Raw genomic sequence first — 23,715 nt, forward strand, 5'->3', positions numbered from 1 at the left:
CATAGCTGTGTTGCTTCCAGTGAAAAGCTCAGCAGTGTGTCCTTTTCTTCTCTCTTGTCACATGTAAGCACTGATTGATGGGCTGGGACCTGCAGGAGTAAAACCAGTTTTGATATGAGGGATTTTGGACTTCTCTGTTGGCAGAGCCTGTGGTAATGCTCCCTTTAAGTATGTTGGTTTGCACAATATTTCTCCAGTCAGCTCCAGACACTCCATGGAGCCTGCCTGAAGGGTCCTGTCTGCATCCCATGCAGTGCCTTACTCATCTCTTGGCTCCTGCTGGGCTTGGGATACTTCTCTGCCAGGAAAGTGTCACCTGGCAGCAGGCCAGGCTCAGTAGGGAGTTGCTATTTCTCATTGCTCTCAGAAATGCTCCCAGTTGGGTGGTGCAGTTGCCACCTGCCTTGCTGGTTTGTTTTACAAATTCAGGGGGCATTCCGAGTTGGAAGGGACCACAAGGATCATTTGGCCCAGCTCCTGGCCCTGCACAGTCCCCCAACAATCCCACCTGGGCATCCCTGGCAGCGCTGTCCCAATGCTCCTGCAGCACTGGCAGCCTTGGGGTCCCCATTCCCTGGGGAGCCTGGGCAGTGCCAGCTCTCTGGGGGAAGAACCTTTCCCTGATAATCCAATTTAAACCTCCCCTGACACAGCTCCAGCCATTCCCTTTGTCCCTTCACAATTTTATGGAGCTGTGAGATACAGCAAATCCACCCCAATCCGTGACTCCTGAAGAGACCTTGTTCTTATTCCCTTTATAGGCAGAGATTCTTGGTTTTTTTCCCCAAGTTTTTATGTTTTGAAGGAAACTAAATAGAACTTAAATTCAGCCCGATCCCAATTAGCTGGATTGTGCTGGCAGAGGATGTTTTTGGAGTGTGGGAGCTGGTGGAGTGCTGCATTGCAGCAGCTGCATCATGCCCTGATTCCTGCCTTGGAATGTTTGGCCAGGGAGCTCCCCACAGCTCCTGGGGGTGCGACACGGGTGGGAGTGAGGGGGAGCATGGTGCTGGGCTGCAGGAAAGGCAGTGCTCAGGGAGCTGGGCATGTTCTTGAAGAGCTGATGGAGGGACAAAGGGTCAGATGGAGCCACAGGGAGCCCAGGCAGGGCTGGGGCTGCTCCCGGGGGCGGGATGGGTCAGCACAGGCCAGGAAGGATCAGCAGAGGCCAGGGTGGCTCCGCACCCAGCAGGAAGAGTCTGCACCCACCAGGGAAAAGCCACTTTGCTGTTCTGAGAGTGAGGGACTCCGGAGCTGCAGCATGTGAGGAGTTACTTCCCAATGTACTTTTTATTCAAATACTCCTGGGCTCATGTGCTGGGGTTGTTTGGACTGCAGAGCACGGGGACACCATTTGTTCTTTCAAGCCAGAAGTGTTCCTGTCACCTGTCACTTGTTGGGAGTGATCCTTTCTCCCTTAGCAATTGGACTGAAGCACAAGCCAGCCCTGGGGTCCCCCAGTGAGGTGGTGTCACAGATTCACCTCCAGAGATGATCCATCATACAGCCACAGAGGATTTTGTAGGCTAATGGCATAAGGCTTTTCTTGTACCTCTTTATGCATTTAATGCTCATACATCATCAGCTTCCATCACTGGAAAAGATATATTCACTAATGGAATTTTTAGTTGAAAAGTTTCCTATAGTGAAGGATCTGTGCATGATTTTTCAATTGTTATAAAATGCCCATGCTGTGTGGTCAGCAAGAGGCATTGACTGCTGCTGAAGACGTAAATGCCTACAAGAGACAAAGTTCACTGACTCACCTGATCTTGCTCTGTGTCTTTCCTGTTCTTCAAGTTCTCCAAATTGCTTCAGAACTAATTTGGACAGGTGGGTAGAATTAAATAAAAAATAAAATGGAAGAGAATAGCAGAAAATCGCAGATAGGGGATCTACATCCCTTTATATACTGCAGAAGAGCAGCAAGGGTTTGCCAGGGATGGTTTTATTCTCCTGTGCTGGTTCAGATGCTCTTTAGAAAGGTCCATAGCAGTGCCTTGGGGTTCGTGATGACATCATGGCCTGTTGGGAGCCCTCTGGAGTTATCCATCCCTTGGAACCATCCCCTCTCTGCTACTGGATATTGTATTTGCCTCTGACAATAGTTTATGGCAGAGTTGGGTATAGAGGGAACTGTTACCAGAACAGATAAACGCAAGGAGTGAGGTCTTGGCTGGGATCTCTGAAAGCCTGGCTCCCCTTAGCTCAGGCACGGGTTTGGCAGTCTGTGTCATCCCTTTGGCTTCTGGTATTGATGTGAGGAGCCCCTTCTACCAGATAGAATTGTAATTATAATAAAAGGCTACCTGACTGGCTTGGAATCTTTGCCATCTTGAAGGAAAACCTTGACTGGGAATTCAGGACAGCTGAGTCTTACAGATTAAATAATTTCAGTTTTTCTTGCTTTTTAACACCAAGAGAGTGAATGTAACCAGTTCCTATTCCCTGTTATTGCCCTGTCCTGTCCATGGCAGGGATATGGGACTGATGGAGTTTTAAGGTTCCTTCCAACCCAAACCTGTCTGGGATTCAGTGTTCTGATGCCCCAGGTGAAATCCCTGCTTGTGATGGCTTTGCTCCAAGGTTTTCTCTTCAGAAAGACTTCGTAATATTTGCAGAGCTTCCGTGTGAAATGGCCCTTTAGTTTTTACCTGCAGCTCCATGGAGTTCTTTGGCAGCTTAGCAGCCTGGCCTGTGATTCCCAGGTGTGTTTGGAATTGTTACACCTTGAATGCTTGCAGCCACATCAGTGGGTTTGTTCAGGCAATAACAACTTGTTCCTGTCCAAAGGTTTATTGAGTGTTGGTGCTGTGTGTGATGTGTGTGTGGCATTGCCTTAAAACGGTGACATGGCCAGCACGGGAGAGAATGTTGGCTCTGGGTGAGGCTGGGGGTTGCGTTAGATGTGCTCACTCTGGAAATGAACCCCTGGGGCATTTTTGTGCTTTCAGTATGTATTTTCAGAGTATCCAAGCTGACAAGTTTGGATGTGAACTGAAAAGTTTCAAACCTCCAAGCAGGTTCAGCTCTGGCATCCTGCAATCCCAGTTTTCTGTCTCTATTTTTAAGCATTTATATGCCTGAAGCAGTTCGTGACTAGGACACAACCCTGAATTCTGAAGTTTTTGTTTGCAGTTTGCGTTTCTGCAGAGACATTTCTTGTGTGACTTTGGCAAGTCCCTTAAAGTCTCTGTTTCCTTTATGCGTGTTATCCAAGCAGGTGGGGATATCTGGAGGTGATTCACCTTGTCTACCCTATTCCAGGTCTTTTTTTTTAAAAAGGGGATCCTAACTTCTCCATTGAGCAGGAAAAACAATGCATCCTTACTCATCCAGTGATTTCTGTAATGCTCTCCTGGATCCCTGGGCCTGATAATTTATATATAGAGCTGCAGATCACAAATTAGGGGTGGATCTCCTTGGTTTCTGACAAGGCCACCTAACTGGGGACACTGGAAATCCTCCTGCTCTGCCTCGCTCAGTAGTATTTGCGTACCTCTAAACTGTTTTCTGTCACACACTGAAGAAACACTGGCCTGTCTCAGCATTTTCACTTGCACTTGGGTCAGTGTTGTGTACAGCTCTGTGCACACACCGTGTAAATGAGGGAGAAAAGGTTTTTAAGTTGCATTCTGGGGCAGGAATTCTGTGGGACATCTGTAGCTTGACAATCTCTGGGCTCCCAGGTAATTTTTTAAATTTAATTGGCAGTATATTGAAACCAGGCATCCTCAAACATGCCAAAACTAGTTTCCTTTAATGTTTCCTGATTTATAGTAATTTTTAAATTCAAAATCAATCTCCAAAGGCCTTGGGCAGTCAAGGGTCCCAGCTGCACTCAGATTCTGACCCTGAGCTGGGAGCTCAAACCTGTCCCTGCCACAAATTTTTTGCCTTCGGGAGCTTGTTTGTTATCTCCCATTTCATCTCTAGGCTTGTACAATCAAACTAATAACCCATATCTGCCCTCAAGGTGCCACAAGGTAAATTCCTAATACCCAGGAGGTACTTGGGAAATTAGGAGTGGGATATAAATATCAAACAGTATTTATCCAAGTGCCAGCACAGGTTGACACATGACATCCAGTTGTAAATGTCTGTAGAAATTAAGACAATTTAGCTGTGTGTTCCCCCTGTATTTATTGTGTTCCTTGCGTGGGGTTTGTGTCCCGAATCTGAACATTTCTGATGTTGAGCTGTCTTTTGTAAAGAGTGTTTTAGGTGCCTGAAGTCTCCCTGGATGTCGCAGTGAATGTCTCTGTGTGATATCAAAGGCAGATCCAGGAGCCTGAGAAAAAAGGGAACAGTTGGCTAAACTGGAGAAGAGTAGAGAACTCCCCTTGCTGCAGATGTGTCCTCTGCTGCACAAACTAACTGGACACAAGTTGGTAGTTTCAAGGCCAATAGTTCTGAGTTATTTTGGGCAAATTTCCAACCACAACAGGCACTGTTTTTGCTTCACTATCTGCCCTCCGAGTTGCTGGAACTCAAGATTATTTGGTATGGGGACAGCATTACAAAGGGGTGCATGAGATCCCTGTGGAGAATCCCTTGTTTGGGGGGGACATCCTTGGGGTTGCTGGGCAGGGAACACAAGCCTTTGCTGTTTAAAAAGACCCAGTTTGTCTCTCCCCTTCTGCCTTGCCCTGCCTGCAGCACTGAGGAGAGGATTCTTTGTGCTTGAGTGACCCTGACGACAGCCAGGAGTTGAAAATTAATTTGCATTTTGAAACACTACAACTGTGGGGGGAACAAACATGAAGAAAAATGTCACAGGACAGGAATTGCTTCTGCTCTTAGCATGCAGAAAACCTCCCCCCCCCCAATTTATTGGAGGAAGTGTAATTAATCTAAACAAAAAAGCTTCAGCACACTGGCCAAATCTGAGTATTAGTAGTGTCTTGTTGGTTATTAGGAAAAACTCTATCACTGTAGTCAAGCATTGGAACTCCTCAGGCTGCCCAGGGATTTAAAAGCTGTGGGGTTGTGGCTCTTGGGGACATGGTTCAGCCATAGCAGTGCTGGGAGAGCAGTTGGATTCAGTCTTAGAGGCTTTTCCAGCCTTAATGATTCTGTGCTATTTGTATTAAAAACAGGTAAACCTGAGCCCTGGGAAGTGGGTGGGTGCAGCCTGGGAGAGGGATTGACTGTACAACATGGGTAGTGGGCAAGGAGCACTCCTCAGATTCCAGGCTGTCCTGGCACAGCCAGGGGAATGTTGCTGATCTGCCAGGACCTGACAGACGTGGCTGGCGACCTGCCCTGCCTGGTGCAGCCCAAGGGGATGGCTGTGCCCCAGGCCTGAACTTTGCACTTTGCTTCCCACAGTGCTGGCTGAGCTGCTGTAAAAGAATTCCAGGCTGAGGAAGCAGAGTCCAGTGCTGCTCCCTCTGAGAACCCTGCCTGGGTCCGGGATCCAGCTCATGGGCTGTGGCCGCACTCTCCCAGGTGCAAAAGTCCCACTCCAGATCAGAACTGTGTGCATGGGACCAGGAGCTGGGGTAGCTTGGACTTTACACAACTCATCACCAGCAGGGATAATGTCAGTGTGGCTCACAGCCTGGAAATGAGGGATAGGGAGCTGAAGAATCATGGAATCCCAGACTGGTTTGGGGTGGAAGGGACCTCAAATCACACCCAGTCTCCTTCCACTAGACCAGGTTGCTCCAAGCCCCATCCAACGTGGCCTTGTGCATCTTGGAAAGGAAGGAAAGTGTCTGTTTGGTTAGTCTTGTACTTCTCTTGGTGGTTCAAACATGAGGACAGAGATTTAGGAATGAGACAAAAGTCCTGAGAAGAGGGTCTTTTAAAGTTTGATGTTTTTCTGAATGTGCAGGGGCTGGTGGGGTCAGTGTGCCTGTGGAATGGAATGTGCAGGTACAGTATTGTGTGATAGAGAGCTCCTCATGCAACAGTAAGGAGAAAATCCCTAACCTCTCTCCTCTGCTGCTTCACACCTCTGTGTAACTAAGGTGGAGGGAAGAGCTTCAGAAATGAGAAGTTTGAAAGTGACAGGCTGAAATATTACAGGGTTTTTACTGGTTGTTTTTTTTAAGGAAATATTTGGACAGATTTTTGGAAAATGGTCTTGATGATCTTAGAGGTCTTTTCCAACCTTAATGGTTTTAAAATTAAGTTAAAATAGGAAATTATTGGAGCAAAAGCAACTGTATTTCTTCAAGAGGGGATATTCCCTCTCAGGTTTTTATATAATCCCTCATTAATGGCAAGGGAGTTGGGATTTATGTGGCTACTTCCAGATATTTGGAAGCTGTCAGTCTTGGCCAGGCACAGAATTCCAAGAAAGGGACTCAGCCTGCTGCAGTGGCACCCTTTATGCTATGCTGGGTGTGTGTCCTCTGCTGGCCTTTCCCCTGCCTGTCCTTCCCAGCTGTTCCCAAAGGCAGCCTGGACAGGCAGGGCTGAGCTTCTGCACCTGCCTTTTATCTGATGGCTGTTCGTTCCAGTTTCTGTCCTGGTGGCTCAAAGCAGCCTTTAACCTTCTGTTACTCAGGTCTGGATTTTCCATGTGCGTCCCAAGTCTGCTGGCACTGCATGCTGGTTGTCACCTCCGTGAGCTCGGGGCAGTCTGTTTTCCATTCTCCAGGAGCTTGAGCTCCCCTGTGGGTTTGCTATGTGTGGAATTCTGTGAGGAGCAGCAGCCCAGATGCTCTGGGCCATTGTCCAGCCCCAAGGCCTGGCCTGTGGGACCTGCACCCCACTGCTGTATTTTGGGAAAATGCCAGTGCCAGAGGGGTGCTTGGTGGGAGGCCTCATGCCCCAGGCTGAACAAACACTTCTGGTTCCAGTAATGTGCTAAGAAAATAAAATAAAACACAGCACAAGCAAGCCTCCCAAAGCCCAGGGAGGGAACATTACAAAATATTAAAAAAAAAAACCCACCCAACAAGATTATAAGAAAGGAAATATGCCCCATGTGAGGATGAATCAAAATGTTTTTCAGAATGAAAACCATAGAACTTCTGCTTCCTCTTAATGGCAGAGAATTAAGCAGTTAACGAGCCCTCAGAGATGCAATAAACCTTTCAAACCAGCTGAGAGATGCTCTGGAAGGACTTGAATTAATTCCTTTGGCTGCTGTGATGCTGAAATGTGCTGGGGGTCCCTTTGATGAGGCATCCTCATTTCTAGCCCTTTGCACTTTGTCTCCTGGAATCACCTGAGGGAGGGGTGATTGTTTTAGAAGGGGAGGTGGTGTGTACAGTGTCCATGCAGGGCTGGGTGTTCCCAGGCAGCACCTGGCAGTGCATTTTAGCTGCCTGCAGCTGAGGCAGCGACTGCACTGCAGGGAGGATTTGTGGAGTCACTGGCTGAAGACCCCATGGCTCAGAAAAGGACTAAAATCCCACTGAGGATCAGTGATTTTTGTTACTTGCCTGGGAACGTGGCACTGACAAGGGCTGTGTTCTTGGCTGGATAACCCAGGCACCAGTTCTGGGCTCAGAGGTTCTGTGACCCAGTTCCCTGGATGGGGCTGCAGGAAAGCACTGAGTGTCACTTGCTGCCTCCTGCTGCCTTTCCCAAAGCTCCTGGGTGTTGCCAGGAAGCAGGTGCTGACCCAGGTGGGCTTTTATGGCTTTTAATGCAAACCACGTGTGCCATTGAGTCTGGTTGTTGAAATTGCAGGAAACCACAGTAATTAGCTGCCATTAGTAGAACTTTAGTGTTGCTGCTGGTGCATCCTGTAGGAGGAAATCACCTTTGGTTCCCTGCTGGGATGAGGCTGAGGCACCTCTCTGGTTCAAATCTGGGTTGTGGTTTGGGATCTAGAAGCCAATATCAGTTCCTGAACTGAGAAGTTCACCTGCAGCGAGGGATTTCTGCAGCAGATGGACACAGGTACCTGGAAAAGTCACAATGTGGTGTCAGCAGCTGCTGTAGGTGTCAGTGGGCACACTTGACATTTGTAAAGTTAAGTCTTGGCTTGTGCTGTCCTCCTGCCTTTTCCTTCTGAGGGAAGAGTCACTATCTCTTCCATGTGGGGATGTACATCTCTGAAATGGGTATTAAAGGACTGGGGATTCAAAGGGCAGAGGGAGGTTAAATACACACCCAATGGCCAGGTGCCATCTTTGTTCAGAAATCTGAAGAATGAAGTCACCATTCCAGTAAAAGCCCCTCAGGTACAATTTTAGCCCTGCTTGAATTTGAGTCCCTTCTCCAACCCTGCAGAACTCCCCCAAAATATCTGTGGTGCTGGTATGGTATATTTAGCTTAAAGAACAGATTGTCCTGGAAACTAGATGAGGAGATGCTTGGAACAAGCCTGCTGGGATCTTTTCAGGGTATATTTATTACTCTCACTGTGTCCAGGCTCTTCCATGACAAAAGAGAACTTGAGGCAGAGCACTGGTGCTGCAGCCTTGCCTTCCCTTCGGCTCCCCTGCCCTGCTCCATTGTCACTCCAGATTTCCTGCTGGGAATGGGGCAGGCAGGGCGAGTGCTGGTTATTTATCTGCCTCTTGGTGTGTTGACTTCTTGATTTATTTGCCTGCTTATATATTTGCATCTTGATTTACTTATTTAGCAGGTTCTGCTGATTCCAGGGGACCCTTCCTGTGGTTGCAGTATGGATCATTAAGGTCTTTGGGATTTGCAGCTTTAGCAGATCTTGCCACAGCACTTCCAAGCTTGGGAAAAGTCCTTCGCCCAATCCTCTGAGACTCCTGCATGCAGGAAATGCTGCTGATGGGAGCTCAGCCCTGTGTAGGTCACTGGTGAGGTCTGACACCCATTGTAAAGGGTGGTTGTGGGACAGACAGGCAGGGAAATCCCACGGGGTCTTGCTTCAGGTGTGTTGGGCAGTTGGGAGTGTTCTTCTCCCACAGGGGACAAACACCACTGGCTGTGTCAGCACACAGAGCCTTGTCCTTGCCCTTTGCTGCACAGGATGGAGCTGTGCCACCTCTGCTGCCCTGCACAGGTCACACTGGGCCCCACTCATCTCCCAGTGCTGTAGTGCAGTATAATGCACGCTTCTGCCCTCTCTGGCCACTGCTTGAGTAGGATAGAGCTTTTTTCCTGTCGATTTTCAGCCTTACAAACTTTCTCCTTCAAGAGGTGTTGAATCTTTTTGAATAAAGGCTTAAGTGTTGTACTCCAGAAATATTTTTGAGACATAACAAGAATTTCAGACCAGTGTTCTACCTGCTCTGCTCAGATCTGTCCTTGTGGGTGACTGATGGACGTGTCCCCAGCGTTGTCTGGTTGTGTGTTCAGTGAGAACCTGTTGCCTTTCCCAGGTTCAGGGTGTGTCTGTTGGTTCCTGAAACCATCAGCTGTGGTTCTTCTTGGAGCTCACTGATGCTGAGGTAGCACAAGGCTTCACCTCCACTGGGTTTTGTTCCCCAAGAAAGCAGCACTTGCTTCCCGAGGCTCTTGGCTTAATATACAAGGGCTCTGCTCACCTCAGAGTCTGCCTGACTGGAAAATGGTGAGAGCTGTTGTACATCCCTGGGAATGCAACACTGGAGCCTGGCTGGCTTGGTTCTGGCTGTCTCTAGGTGCCTTGGAGCATCCCAGGCGCAGGGTCTAATCTCCTCCTGCTGAGCCTGTCTGACGTGCTGCAGGATTGACAGCTTTCACCCTGGCTCCAGTGTACAGCAGACATACCCTTACCCTGGATACACCTGCTGATTTCCAGGGAGCCATCTGAAATGAGCCTTTCCTCCAGCTGTGAGGGTTTGCTGCAGGCTGGAGAAGGAGCCTTGTGCAGGCTGTGGGGAGCTCGGAGCATCCAAGTGCAGCAGCCCTTGGGAGCCGCCTGCCTGGCAGATGGCATTTGCTGCGGTGCAGGGGATTTGCCACATGACCTGCTCGGCATGGCTGTCACACTGATCAGACTGGTATCTGAAGAACACACTGGGGTCAGCACAGGAGCTGCTGCAAAAACCTGGCTGGCAGGGCCATCCACAAGGATGCCAGCTTTTTCCAGCAGCTCCACCCTGGTTTTCTCTCTGCGTTCAGGGCAGTTTTAGTGCCTTTTGTAAATCCAGTGATTTGCTCCTCCTCAAGCTTACATGGATGGACACACAGCTCCAGCACTGGATGTGCATGAGCCTGGGAAGCCAGCTGGAAGGAATGGGGTGGTGAAGCGGCTGCAATATTAACTTGACACCTAATTATATCCCTTGGGCTGATTTTTCCATTCTGTCATGCCCTGCTCGGTCTGCACTTTCTGTGAGTGTGCGATGCTGTGGAGCTCTCCATATCCAGCCATGCTCTGGGATAAAATTATCAGTTGTAAAAGCTCTCCTGTCTCCAAAAGTAGCATCTCCCTGATGTTTATATTTCCTTAAACCAAGCAGGATAGGTTAATCCTGTATAGATTTGAAAGATAGTGTTTATTCCATTTTACAGCTCTTCTGGAATTGGATTTTACAGCACACTTCCTGTGGGAGTTGCCATGGGACCTTCACTGTCTCTGACCAGAACTGGCTTTTTTTGACCTGATTCATATTCTGGCGTTCCCTTGTTAAAGCAGGAACACCTCTGACCAGTTTCCCCATCAACTCCTGAAGTTAAATTTTCTACAGGCTTTCTCTCCTAAGGAGGAAGGAAAGCCGTGGCCCAGGTGGGAGCAGTTTATGGCACCTGCCAGGAGCACAGCCTGAAGTAGGTCTGTTCTAACCATGGCTGTTGTTGTTCAGTGCCCCAGGTCCTCAAGAGCTGCACGGAGTTCATCGAGAAGCACGGCATTGTGGATGGGATATACCGGCTCTCCGGGATCGCCTCCAACATCCAGAAACTCCGGTAAGGGCCTGCCTGGGAGCCCCTGGCAGGGCAGGGCACAACCAGGGCTTCCTCTGGCAGACTCATCCTTCAGGATGGAGTATCAGGATCCTGGTGTCACTGTGCGGTCACGTTTCATTTCTGTTCCTTCTCTCCAGGAGCCCTTTGGAGCAGGTGATGTTTCTCCCTGCTGCCTTGGGCTCCTGGCTTACCAGCAGTTAATTGGGAATGTGCAAAGGATGTGTGCCTGAGTCTGGTGAGGGGGCATTGCTGTGCTGCAGAAGGAAGGGCCAGGAGTGTGTTCTGGTTAGGAGCTGTTCCCACCACAGCAAATTTTCTTTCCTCTCTCGCGAGGCTGTTGTCCTCCTGTTGTTTGGTGTAGAATGTCCTGCTGTGGAGCATTGATGTGCTGAGTGGATGTGACTCACCAGCATTGCTCCTGGGACCATGGCCTGGCAGAAGCAGTACAGGGCTATTTGCCATGGGCAGAGTATCTTTTTTGTACCAGCTGTTCAGTGGGCAGGTTTGAGCTGGTAAAGTGACTGTTCAGACCCTTGGATGGATATGTTTGTTCTGGTTCAGATTAATCCCATTTCTTATCCCAGGAAGTTCCATTTTAAAAATCTGGCCCCAAGATTTTGATATCCAGGATCTAAAGGCTCTGACTGGAGCTGTGACTGAATAAAATATTGCTTCAGTTACATCCCTTTATTCCCCATTTTGACGTGTGCTGGACCATCCATCCAATCTCTGTCCTAGTCCATTGTTTTCCTTTTGTGTTCCCAAGACAATTTTCTCCTTCATTGTGTATCAAAGGTGCTTTAAAAATGGTTTTCTAAAATTGTAATGGCATCATTCCCTGTTGTAGTGCAGAGAATGAAGTGACAGCCTGTTTTCCAGGTTTCTGAGATGTTCCAAAGACAAAAGGGAGAACATGGCATACCTTACTGACACTGTTCTGTTCATGTAAATCACTACAGATTCTGAGTGTTTGTTGAACATAAGATATGGCTTGCTGCAGTTCCCAGCTGTATAAACAGGGCATTAGGCTCATTCCAAAGCTGGGGCTGTAGTATCCTTATAAATGAATCACTGTGCTTAGGTTTCCCATAGAAGAACTGGATCTCCTGGATTTAAAGGACTTTTTGGTTGGAGAGAAGGTTAGAGAATTTATTCCACATGGGAGATTTCCATGGGACAGATGTTGGCTCTTCAGTAGGGCAGTAGCTGTCTTTATTTGGTGGGTAGGCACACATCCACCATTGATTTGGGGTGTTGATCACTGTATCCTGGTTTCCTGGCTCTTTTTGAGAAGCTGTGGAGTTGTTCTTCACCTAACAAAATCTTCCTTTGGGTCAGAAGGAATAACATGTAACTCTGGAAACAGCCAGTGCATAGAGGAGGAGGGTTGGATGTGGTGAGGCATCCCTCTCTTTCCTCCATATTCACTTCTGCAAGGGAACATTTGACACAGTGTGACCTTTATTCCTAAGAAAAACCATTGGAGTAGGGCAGGATTTGGGCAGGGAGTTTGAGCCAGGGCTGAGTGTGTTTGTGTGGGGTGGGCTGATGCCTTCCTGGGCTTTTCTGCAGAGCCAAGTGCAGGAGCTGAGTTTCTGTCCCAGACATGAGCAAAGGGTGAGTCAGACGATGCCTGTGGAAGTGGTGCATGCTGGACACTGGGGTGTGGAAAACAGAATCCTTCCTTTCTTCCTCTGCTGTCCTCAGGGTGAGGAAGGGATGGGCTGTTCACCCTGAGAAGGTGGGGACCTCTCCAGCCCCTTGTCTGATGGGAGTGAAAGGCTTCCCATGAGCTGTGTCCATGTCCAGGGATGGAAGGAGCTCACCCTGATTCCAGGAGGGCTCAGCTACCAACACACCTGAAGCCCTGGGCATGTTCTGCTCCTCAGGCGGGGTGAGCTCAGGGGTTGTTTGACCCGCTGGGCACAACCTGCCAGCTTTGGGTGGGGGACAGGACAGGGACAGGGATGGCCACCTCACCCAGCCCACTCACTGTGGTTGCAGTGCTGGCAGGATGAGTCCCCATGGCTGTGAGCAGCCTAAAGACTGTGGCAGGGACCCCAAGGTTCTCCAGCTCCAGGGCTTGGCTCACAATTCTCATCCCCCTAGAGTGTTCTGCTAATTGGAAACAGCGTTTCCCAGCATATATTCCAGCAGCAAGCCAGCCCTTGGCCTTCTGAGCTCAGCTTTTATTTCATAAACATTGGTGATTGGGATTTTGTCTCTCTCTGGAAACCAAGGGAGTGCTATGGGGTTTTCTTCATGTGGTTCCTGGCTGTCTTCTCCCTGTAGCAGCGGCAGCTCACCAGCTCATCCCCCAGGAATTCTGCACTCACTGGTTTCCATGTGCTGCTGATGGAAGTGCTGCTGGCAGGACTTTATCATTGCCATTTCCAGGCCTTTGAAATGCAGAGGGACAGCAGCTTTCATGGTTGCTATGGGCAATCCCAGTCACAGCCCTTGGGAGTTTAACTTGTGGTCTTGGAAGATGTTCTCTGGAGACTTTGCAAAAAGCCCTGATGCAGCAAAAGGGATTGCAGCCAGTTGGTCATAAAATTAACTGAAAATGCTTTATTAGAAAAAGGAAAAGTCTCTTTTTTGAAAAATATCCCAAATGGCTGCCCCACAGCCATGGGTCATGTGGTTTTGGTGACTAAGTGTTTATTTTTTCCTGTAAATCAGGAAAGCCTTGCTGTAATTTTGTGCTGGGTTTGATTTCATTCCTCCTCCTCAAAGCCCTTTACCCATTTCTCTGTTCTCATTGCCAGCCACGAGTTTGACTCCGAGCAGATTCCCGACCTGACCAAGGACATTTACATCCAGGACATCCACTGTGTGGGCTCCCTGTGCAAGCTGTACTTCCGAGAGCTCCCCAACCCCCTGCTCACCTACCAGCTCTACGAGAAGTTCTCAGTGAGTGCAAGGCAAATGTGGGCACTTCCCCCTTCAGTGGCTGTCAGCTGGTAGAGCAGAGAAATCCTGGAAGCTGGACCTGCCTTCCACACACTTCCCTCTCTGCTCTGCCTCAGTTGGGTGTGTCACGAAAATTCACAGCCTGACGCTGTGCTGCCCACACTCCCGATTTCACCCTGCCATTCCAGAAGGGGCTGGCAGTGCCCTGGGGTCTGAGGGGCCTTTTCTGTGCCCCCTTTAGGTCACTCAGAGCTGCCTTTGTCCCCTGTGTCCACTTGTGGGGCCACAGCAGAAGGCCCTGGCACATTTGCCATGCTTTGCAGGAATTCCCTTCTCGTTCGCCATTTCCCAGGAACGGGACTGGAAGCAAATGCTGCTCTGAGCCAAATGTCTTCTGCAGGAATTCTCTGTGCTATTTACATGCCCCAGATCATGGCTTACTTGCCCTTCCTTACACGACCCATATACTGCTCTGTCCTCAAGACAGACCCCCTTACCCAAAGGGGAGAAGAGCAACAAAACCCACTCACTGGCAAGGCTGGCACGTTGGGGGTTTATTTGCAGCTAAACCCTTTCCTGCCTCATTCTAGGATGCTGTTTCTGCTGCTACAGATGAGGAAAGGCTGGTTAAGATCCACGATGTGATCCAGCAGCTGCCCCCTCCCCACTACAGGTGAGTGCAGCCTTTGGGGTGTTGTGGGCATTTTGTGAGAGGAATTCCAGTTTCCCTCTCAAGACAGGCACACTGTGCCTCCCTCTACATATTGAAATGGCTGTAGAAATTTGGTTTGTATTTTAATTAGCTCCTTACCAAACACTGTACACTAAACATGATCTTCACATCCTTGGAAACTCCATCTAGGAGGGGAATAGGAGCTTGTTATGTCAGAGTAAGGAAGCAGTTTGATTGGGGGGGGCACAATACCAGTGCTAAAAGCACTTTAAAAAAAAAATTGAAATATAGCCAAAAAATTGCTCAGACCTTCAGCCAGACTTGGTGAATTGTATTTTGTCTCCAGTCTGCCCCTCCCTGCAATAATAGTAACAAACAAATAACAAAAATGCTCTGAGAATAACTGATGCCATTAATTATATTATTGTAATGTATTAGAGTAGCATAATATGAAGTTTAAAAATCACCAATTAAAATACTATATTCAAGCTAATTAGTAGTAATAAGAACTCATGCTATATGATAATGAGTCTTGACTAAGAACAACAACATTTTATGTCTTTAGTATTAAAAATTATGGCAGGGTATGGTGAAAAGGTATTAGATAAATTGGTATTGGTGGTTTGCTTTAATAACTATATAGAAAACTATATCTTAATGAGACTTTAATATTAATAACTAGTGATGCATGGTAAGAAACATTCACTAATTGTGAATTGTAATTGGTAGAAATAGCTAATGACAGTATATGGTGGAAGTTATTTACAGATAAGTAATTATTTTAATTGATGTGTCCCAGTTGTTCAGGTGACCATTTGGGGTGAATGCAGGCAGTATTTGGCTATTCATACTAATTAGAATACTTTATTACAATCGCAATTGATTATGGTGATGTATGTTAATCTGCAGGTAAAGTCAGAATTCTGGTCTAAGGGGTCAGGTGTAACACATGAGAAGAGGTGTGGATAACTATTTATAGTCATTCCTGCCTATAAATGTTTCCGTTTCAGTTACTGTGATGTGTGGCGATTAGCTGGACAATTGCAATGCTGCAATGAGTGGTATAAATAACTAATTATAAAAATTAATTGATGTGTTATAAACTACAACTGTGTTACTTGCTCTTCAAATAAGGTTGGCTAGTTGGTGCAACAGCTGCTGCTTGTAGTAACTAACTGCAATATTGATGTTAATTGAGGAGGTGTGGCCCTTTCAGAAATAAACTGATCTCTTTCTTTTCTGTTCACCTTTTCCCTGAAATGATTTTTACCTTATGGGGCTGGTTAAACTGAGTTCTGGTACCAGCAGCACGTGAGTCCCAGAGAGGGGGCACAGCCAACAGCAGGACTGCTGTAGGTCACAGGGTGCTGCTCTTCTTTCCTGGGGTTTGCTTGAAAAAAGGAAAAAACACTTTATTTTTCTGCTGCTCAGTGATGAGAAGTTGCAGGCAGGAGGTGTCTGTTTGGTTTCCAGACAAAGCCATTTTCTTCACTTCCAATCTTGTCTATTTGTGGAATTTTGAGCCCCAAAACACCCTCTCTGCTCTATCTTGCTTCCTCCCAAAAAAGAATAGGCTGTGAGACAGACACAAGCCAGGAGCACCAGGAAGGTACAGCAGCATTTTCACTGCCACCTCCTGCTCCCTCCTACCTAGCATGTATTAAATACAACAGTGCTTAATATTTTTTAATATTAATATTTAATGCCACCTTTTTTTAATGTGAACAGAAGCCTCTGACGTTTAACCTTCCATCTGCCTTACCCACCTCTGAGAAGCCTGCTGCCAGTATTTTCAGTATTCTGGAGTGTGTAAATCAATACTCCCCCCATCCCGGGATTAGCATTCCACATCCTTCCCCACACATCCCTGAGCAGCCCCTCATCGCTGTCACACACCTACAGAGGGTTTTTCCTGAATCTGTCCTTTTCTTGAGCCTGGACCAGTCAGGAGAGCCTCCCCTCAGTGCATCCTGTGTTAGTATTGCCAAAGCCAGGTCTACCGTGGGGCTGAGGGGAAAGAGTTCAGCATTCCTTTCTGGGAGCTGTCAAACCAAAAGGAAATAATGTGCTGGGTTTGTGCTTTGGATCTTGGCCTGGCTTTGCTCAGTGGTGCTCAACATTTGCCTCTCTGCTGTTTTCCAGGACACTGGAGTTCCTAATGAGACACTTGGCTCGTCTGGCTGATTATTGCTCCATCACAAATATGCACACCAAGAACTTGGCCATCGTCTGGGCTCCAAACCTCCTCAGGTACTCTGGGCTTTTCCCATTTCAATACAAAAGAAATGTTTACATTCATAAACAACAGATAGTCCAGAAAATCCCAGCTTTCAGCAGCTGGAAAGAGCTCTTCCTCTCTTGACCCAATGTGCTCTTCTCCTCCTGTAATATATGGGGAATTGCTCTAAGCAGGATTTAAGATCAGCTGGCAAGTTTCTGATGAGTGATGTAAAACAGCCCCTGTATTATCTTGTCTCACACAACACAGTTCCACTGGCTGCAGTTCTGTCAGTAGTGACAAGGAAGAATTCCCTGAACCCTCTTTTAGAGGGTAATTTCTCCTCTCCTGGTTAGATGAAACTGATGTGTCCTTGATCATCCAGGAGAATTTCTACAGTGGCATCACTGATTTCCCACTGCATAAATCTCTAGAGTCTAATTTGACAACTTCTGGCTGCAAGAATTCAAACTTACAGAAGTTAACTTGGATAAATCTCTTTTGAATCTGGATGATAGGGCACTTTAAAATTAATGGTATAACTTTAAAAATTTGCTTTAAAAGAAAAAAAATATTATCCCCCTAACCTTTATTGTACTGATTTCTGACTTCCTGTTGTTACCAACCTGAGAAATCTGAGTGTGCAGTTCATCATGGAATCCCAGAAGGGTTTGGGTTGGGAGAAATATTAAAGGTCATCCAATGCCACCCTCTGCCAAGGGCAGGGACACCTTCCCCAGGTTACTCCAAGCCCTGTCCAGTCTGCCCTTGGAGACTCCCAGTTCCTGCAGGTGGGCTCTTCTTTCTGGCAGTTCTCCCACAGGCAGTGGAGTGACCTCGTGTTTGAGTTTGCTTTGGTGAGTCCTGGGGCATTCATTCAGAAGGATCAGGTGGAGATGCTCCCTGCTTGAGGGAAAATCTCAGAGGCCACAGCAGCTTTGTACAACACTGCCTTAAACCGTGGCAGTCATGGAGATGAGTTAACAAAAAGCTCTTGATTTTGGATGTTCAGTGTATTAACCTCAATTCAGACCTGTCCCACGCTCCCTTTTCCTCCCAGCCCAGTGTTTCTCTTGCCTGGTCAGTAATGCTTGAACCTGGACCTGAAGTTTGTCCATAAATTCCCACAGTCAGTGATCATTTGTGAGCATTGCCGAGATTTAACCCCAGAACCACCCTGCAGCCCTTTCTGCCCGAGCCCCAGGCCCTGCAGCCCCACAGGTGCCCAGGCCTCGCCCAGCAGGAGCCTCTTCCCTCTCCCGTGTCCCTTTGCAGGTCCAAGCAGATCGAGTCCGCCTGCTTCAGCGGCACGGCCGCCTTCATGGAGGTGCGGATCCAGTCGGTGGTGGTGGAGTTCATCCTGAACCACGTGGATGTGCTCTTCAGCTCCAAGCTCAGCTCCGTCATCCGCGACGGGGCAGGTGTGTCCTCTGGCCTTGCTTCACTCAGGCAGGAGCAGCAGCACTCCGTGCCTGCCTGAGCCTCCTCTGGGCATGGAAATGGTTCTTATTTTAACCTAGAGGGCACATTTCTGGCTTGGGATGGCAGAATCCAGACAGAGATGGCCTGGTTTTAGAAATTGCTGTCAGGACCTTTCTTAGAAGCCAAGGGTGCCCCACAGGAATGCAGAGATGAATGTTTGGCTTCTACCTTTACATCCCACCACTGAGAAATTGCAAGGAATCACTTAAATCTTTGTCTCTCCTGCTCTTTCTCCTTTTAAAAACCATCTTTACTGGTGCTCCTGCATACTTACCCATTGGAGCTAAGTCTGTCTGCCCTCATCCATACCTTGGAACACAAATAGGAACAAGCTGGTGTTAATCAGTCTCTCTTCAGTAATGTTGAGGCTAAGAAACTTAAATCTTGCTCTTGCTCAAGCTGGCTGTTTTAGGATGAGGAATGAACCTGGAGCACCTGGAATGTCATCCAGCCTTGGAGCCTACAAATTCCCTTGAGTAACTGAGACCATATATCTGTTCCATTGAGAAGGAACAGAGTTGCACCAGGAGGAAAGTTTATTCTGTGTTAGTGTGGCTGCCACAAGCTGTTCTGCTCCTAAGCAGCATTAAGGCTGCACCATCTGTCTTGATAAACTGCCTCTGCCTGGAACATGCACAGCTACTGCAGTTACCACCATCTGGGGACTGCAAAGAGCTGGGTTTCCACTGTATTTGCTGCTCCCTTCTTTTAAACAAACCTTACCTCTGCTTAGGCTGGCAGAGTTGATCTGGCAGCTTTTTCTCCTGCTGTAGGGCAGTCCATGGAAGCCAGAGGTTAGCTTGGCTGAGCAGCAGCTCCCAGCAGGCTGACTCTGCCAGGGGAAGGAAGATAAGCATGCTCAGAATCCCAGCCAGATGATTATCCAGGCTTAGAATGGCCCATGTAAATTTGGCTAATAGTTTAATGACTTGGTCATTTGCATTCAGTGGCTTTGGCACAGACTTAGCAAGGGAGGAGGGTCAGGCTGTTGGGTTGGCTAAGTGCAGGAATTCTGCATTCCAGGCTTCCTGGGAGCCTCTGGATGTGAGCACAGCTCCTGCACCTATGAGAGGGGGAAGTGGTGCTGCCAAACCTGTTTCAACCCAAACTTCACCCAGGACAACATTTACAGCTCCCACACCCCCCAGACTCTGCATCCTTCACACAGAGCTCCAGGGACAGCCATGGAATTGGACCAAGCAGGATGTCCTGCACTGGCACATCTCCCCCAAAGCCCTGAACTCACCTGGGAATAACCCTAGAAACACCTGTACAAGAGGCAATGGCAGACACAGGACAGCTGCTCCTACAACAGGGTCCCTGTAATCTCTCCACTGGAGCTGTCAGCAGCAGGAGGCAGCAGCAGCTACTTTCAGATTTTGCACATCCATCACGAGGCACAAGCTCTGAAGGACATGGGCAGGCCACACAGCAGATTCTGTTTGCTGTGTCCAGGTACATTTGGTTTATAGCAGCTTCAGTCACATATGGCATTTCCTGCTACACCGAGAGGTGAAATTTGGGAATGACCCAGACAGGCTTTATACAAAGGAAAAAAATCATTTTCTTTACAGGGTCTTGCATACAGATGAAAGAAAGTGTGCCACAAAGGTTTCAATCCTACCTGTTTGCCTCTGTTTTTAAGCCATTATTATTTTAGTCATCAACATACCTGTGACATTGTGACCACATTTTGCCCACATCTTTCAATGGTTGGGATAACAGATTCAGAAAAACACAGCACCTCCCTAGACACACAGAGCTGAGCTTTGATCTCTGCACTGCTGTTTGCTGACTTTCCTTGTTGCCTGTGGTTTTCCCTTGCAGGGCACAGCTCTTTATCCCGGCCCAAGTCTCTGCTGGTGTCCTCCCCCTCCACAAAGCTGCTCACGCTGGAGGAGGCTCAGGCACGGACACAGGCCCAGATCAACTCTCCCATCATGGCAGACAGCAAGTACATCGAAGTGGGAGAAGGCCCAGCAGCTTTGCAGGGGAAATTCCACACAGTCATTGACTTCCCATCTGAAAGGTAGAGACAGGTTTCCTTTCCAGCATGTGTCATAGCTATGTTATTTTGAATACAGCAGGAATTTGCTTATATTAACTTGAGACTTGTTATATATGTAAATATTGTAGTCCATTTTCCACCTGCTTTGGACTCTGGGAGGATTCAGCTCTTCAGTGGTCTTGGTTTAGCCAAATAATTTGTGCTCCACTCCTGGTTGTTTTCACCAGGGATATCATTTAATATATAAATCCATGTTGTCTGTGATGCAAAGATGCTTGGACCAGTCACACACAGAAATGTAAACAGGGTGAACACCTGCAGATGTTGGGGTTTTCCAGGACTAAGTGCCTGTCACAAATCCAGGTTCCCTTGAAGTGGAGCAGTTGGACAGGCTTGAGGACACAGGAAATTAAATACAGCAGTGGAGGAGACTAAAGTGGTTTTATAGCAGGAGTTAGAGATGCTTTTGAACACCTTTATGGCTGTCCAGCTTGCCAGAGAGCTGGGGCTTCTTCCAGAAAATCCATCCCTTGGCTGCTGGACTGGACAAGGAAGAGCTTTTCCTCACCTGCACTGCAGCTGCTTTATGGGGGTTGGAAGAATTTACACAGCAAGACTTTAGGGCTGAGCTGGGAGAATGAAAACATCCTCAGCTGTGGAAAAGAGGGAGGTTCCAAGCAGAAACCAGGAGCTTCTGAGCAGAAAGCAGAGAGTGCTGATAACAAGCAGCCAGGATTGAGCTGCAGCCCCACCTCCATCCATGTGTTCCATTTTCTCTCCCCAGGAAAAGGCCTCCCAGCAAGATGAAGAAGTCTCCAGTGGGGAGCTGGCGTTCTTTCTTCAACCTGGGAAAATCCTCCTCCGTGTCCAAGCGCAAACTGCAGCGCAACCCCAGCGAGCCCTCGGAAATGAAAGCCATAGCCCTGGCAGGTGAGGCCCCCTTCCAAAGCCCGCGGTTGTCAGCAGTGCAGAGTGATGTTTCCAGTGGGTTTTTATCTCCTTCTAGCGTCCAAGCCATGCATGACACCTCCAGTAGCTCTTCTTTCCCAGTGGCTCTCACTCAGGCAGCTCTGGAGCCTGACGGGGCTCACACCTCTGTGCTTTGCTTGGAACAGCTTTGGAACGATAAGATGTGGCTGCTGTTATCAGAAGTCACACGATAATTCCTTCTGACACTCTCATTATGAAATGAAATTACAGTTCTGGTTTCCCTTGCTGCTCTCAGAAGATGATACAAGGGAAAGGCACCTTCTCACAAACACATTCCCTCCAAAAGCTGTACCAGAGTACCCAGAGAAGGCAGGCAAAAAGCCTTTGCAGCCACAGCCAGGATATGTAGGTGGGATTCTCATCCTTGTCCATATATAATTTTTTGTCTCTTTCCAAACTTAAAAATAGCAATAAAGTGTTTTTGCAGTAAAACACATCACAAATCCCAAAATAGGAGCCTGGAAGAACTTTTATCCTTCATCTCCCAGGTCAGCCTTTAAATTCTTACCTTCACAGTCTTCACACTCTATTTGATGCCCTTCATGACTGTTTCCTTAGAGTCTGAAATTATACTTGTTTAGAGCCCATAGAACAGGGTGTGTAAATGTTCTTTCCTTCCCTCTTTTTGAGGGGCTTTGCTTGTGGGGAATTGTTTCCCAGCCTGTCACCTGCAGCAGTCATCACTTGGGTCAATTACCATTTCCAAGTAAAATGAGAATCAGAAACCCACATTCAAAACAAAAATAATTTTAAGGACAGTGACGTTGGTGTTAGAAATGCATTTGCGTTTTTTCTGCCGCCATTATCCAGCTAAATGTAAACCCCTTTCCCTGTGTGGTTCCTTCCCTCAGGAGGACGAGGAGACAGCGGGACGCTCCGCTCGGCCAAGAGTGAGGAGTCCCTCACCTCCCTGCATGCCGTGGATGGTAAGGCAAAACCCTACCTGCACTTCCAAGGGCGTTAAGGGAGGCACTTGACATCTCTGGCTGTAGATAACTCAACAGGGCAGGTTTTCCACCCCTCCAGGGGAAGCTGAACTTGCTAACTGATGAAGCAGCTTTCTGCTCTCAGCACAGATGGGGCTGACAGAAATGCTGTTCATGGCTTTTCCTGCTTTTAAGGTTAAAAAAAGCAAACCTCTTGCTCTGGTGTAGCTGGCGCTGCTTATCTTCATTCCTTGGCTCCTCCCCTTGCTATTTCAAGGTTGACAGGACAGGATTGTGAAGGAAAGCGCTCTCTGAGAAAGGCCTTCAGCACATTTAAAGTGTCTTTGCTTGTGCACACAACTTAGTTTCACACTAAATCATGCCTGGCAAATGCTGTAACACAGTTTAAGCAAATGGAATAAGCAGTCGCTGCCAACGATGTTACTTTGTGTGCAGAGATCAGCAGGGGAGCTTCTCGCTGCCTTGGGACTGCTCTAACTGCCCCCCATGACTGGGCCTGGCCTCCTGCACAGGAGGTCTTGGCACTGACCCACAGTGTCTCCTCACTTCCAGGTGAATCCAAACTGTTCCGGCCCAGGAGGCCCAGGTCCAGCAGCGATGCCCTCTCTGCGTCCTTCAACGGGGAGCTCCTGGGAAACATGAACCGCTGCAACTCCTACGACAACCTCCCCCATGACGACAGTGACAGGGACGAGGGGCTCATCCATGTCCCCGCCCTCATCTCTCCGCGCTCCTCGGAGGACGTGGACCTCAGCCCGCCGGACATCGGCATGGCCAGCCTGGACTTCGACCCCATGTCCTTCCAGTGCAGCCCCCCTCAGGCAGAGTCTGAGTGCCTGGACAGCAGCACCTCCCTGCTGGAGGCCATTGATATCAATAAGGAGAAGCCAAGCCTGCTCAAGAAGGATTTAGAATCAGGCAGCCAGTCCCAGACCCCAGGCAGTGCCACCAGTTCTGAGCCAGTGTCCCCTTTCCAGGAGAAGATGAGTCCCTTCTTTACGCTGGAGCTGAGTCCTACGGAAGAGCAGGCCTGCAAACCCCTCAGCTTCTCACCCAAGACAGCCCGAAAGCCCATCAAATCTCCACCACTGAGCACAGAACCCACCTCCTTTGTGTTACCCAGCCGTGTGCCAGAGGCCATGGGAGGAGTGCCCACCACATCCAGGAACTCCTCTGCTTCCAGCTGGAGCAAAGAGATTGGCATCACTGAGATCACAAACAGGTCCCCAACCCAGATGTCCTTGCCCCTGAAAAACAGTGAAACAGGAACAGGGGAAGGAGCCCACCAAGAGCTGCAGCATCCCCAGCTAGTGGCTGCTTGCAAAGCAGAGTTGCCAGAAGAAGGGGAGAGAGCCATGCCAAGCAGTCAGAATAAGACTGTACCCAGTGGACACACCCAGCCAGGTACAGTGCATTTTCCTCCATTCTTTCTTTAAGTTCCAAAGGGGACCTGCTCTCAGAACCGTCCTCCTCTGCGTGCCTTTAGGAGAGGGGATTGCCCGTCAGTTCTGGTCACGAGTGTCTTACAGGGCTGTGCAGATCAGTAAAGTCTTAACCTCTGCCTTCTCCCTACATCACACAAATCTTGGATAATTTCCATAATGCTTTATATTCCGCTTTTTTTTTCCCCATCCTCTCACACATGAAAATCTATAGCATGTCCTTCTCAGTCATTTCAACCAATAGACCATCTAAGACTTTTCCTTTT

The 23,715-nt window shown here is 48.3% G+C and overlaps 1 protein-coding gene and 1 long non-coding RNA gene across 13 annotated transcripts in view; one reads left to right on the forward strand and one right to left on the reverse strand.

The window, feature by feature from the left end:
• The window catches only part of ARHGAP32 (Rho GTPase activating protein 32), a 236,883-nt gene that overhangs the window by 204,497 nt on the left and 8,671 nt on the right, over nt 1-23,715 (forward strand). For all 12 annotated transcript variants that reach the window (XM_021531093.3, XM_077787965.1, XM_077787966.1 and 9 more), the window contains 9 exons: nt 10,674-10,776; nt 13,545-13,689; nt 14,280-14,362; nt 16,505-16,612; nt 17,856-18,001; nt 19,890-20,091; nt 20,855-21,000; nt 21,912-21,986; nt 22,560-23,411. In XM_021531093.3, the coding sequence (XP_021386768.2) occupies nt 10,674-10,776; nt 13,545-13,689; nt 14,280-14,362; nt 16,505-16,612; nt 17,856-18,001; nt 19,890-20,091; nt 20,855-21,000; nt 21,912-21,986; nt 22,560-23,411 (1,860 nt within the window). The remainder of the gene's footprint in view (nt 1-10,673; nt 10,777-13,544; nt 13,690-14,279; nt 14,363-16,504; nt 16,613-17,855; nt 18,002-19,889; nt 20,092-20,854; nt 21,001-21,911; nt 21,987-22,559; nt 23,412-23,715) is intronic.
• On the reverse strand, nt 14,665-23,189 carry LOC116184459 (uncharacterized). Its single transcript, XR_004149228.2, has 3 exons — nt 23,113-23,189; nt 15,633-18,894; nt 14,665-14,719 (listed from the first exon to the last, which is right to left on the reverse strand). It is a non-coding gene; the product is annotated as an uncharacterized LOC116184459 (long non-coding RNA).

The sequence above is a fragment of the Lonchura striata genome, chromosome 23, assembly GCF_046129695.1.
Source record: "Lonchura striata isolate bLonStr1 chromosome 23, bLonStr1.mat, whole genome shotgun sequence".
Lineage (NCBI taxonomy): Eukaryota > Metazoa > Chordata > Aves > Passeriformes > Estrildidae > Lonchura > Lonchura striata.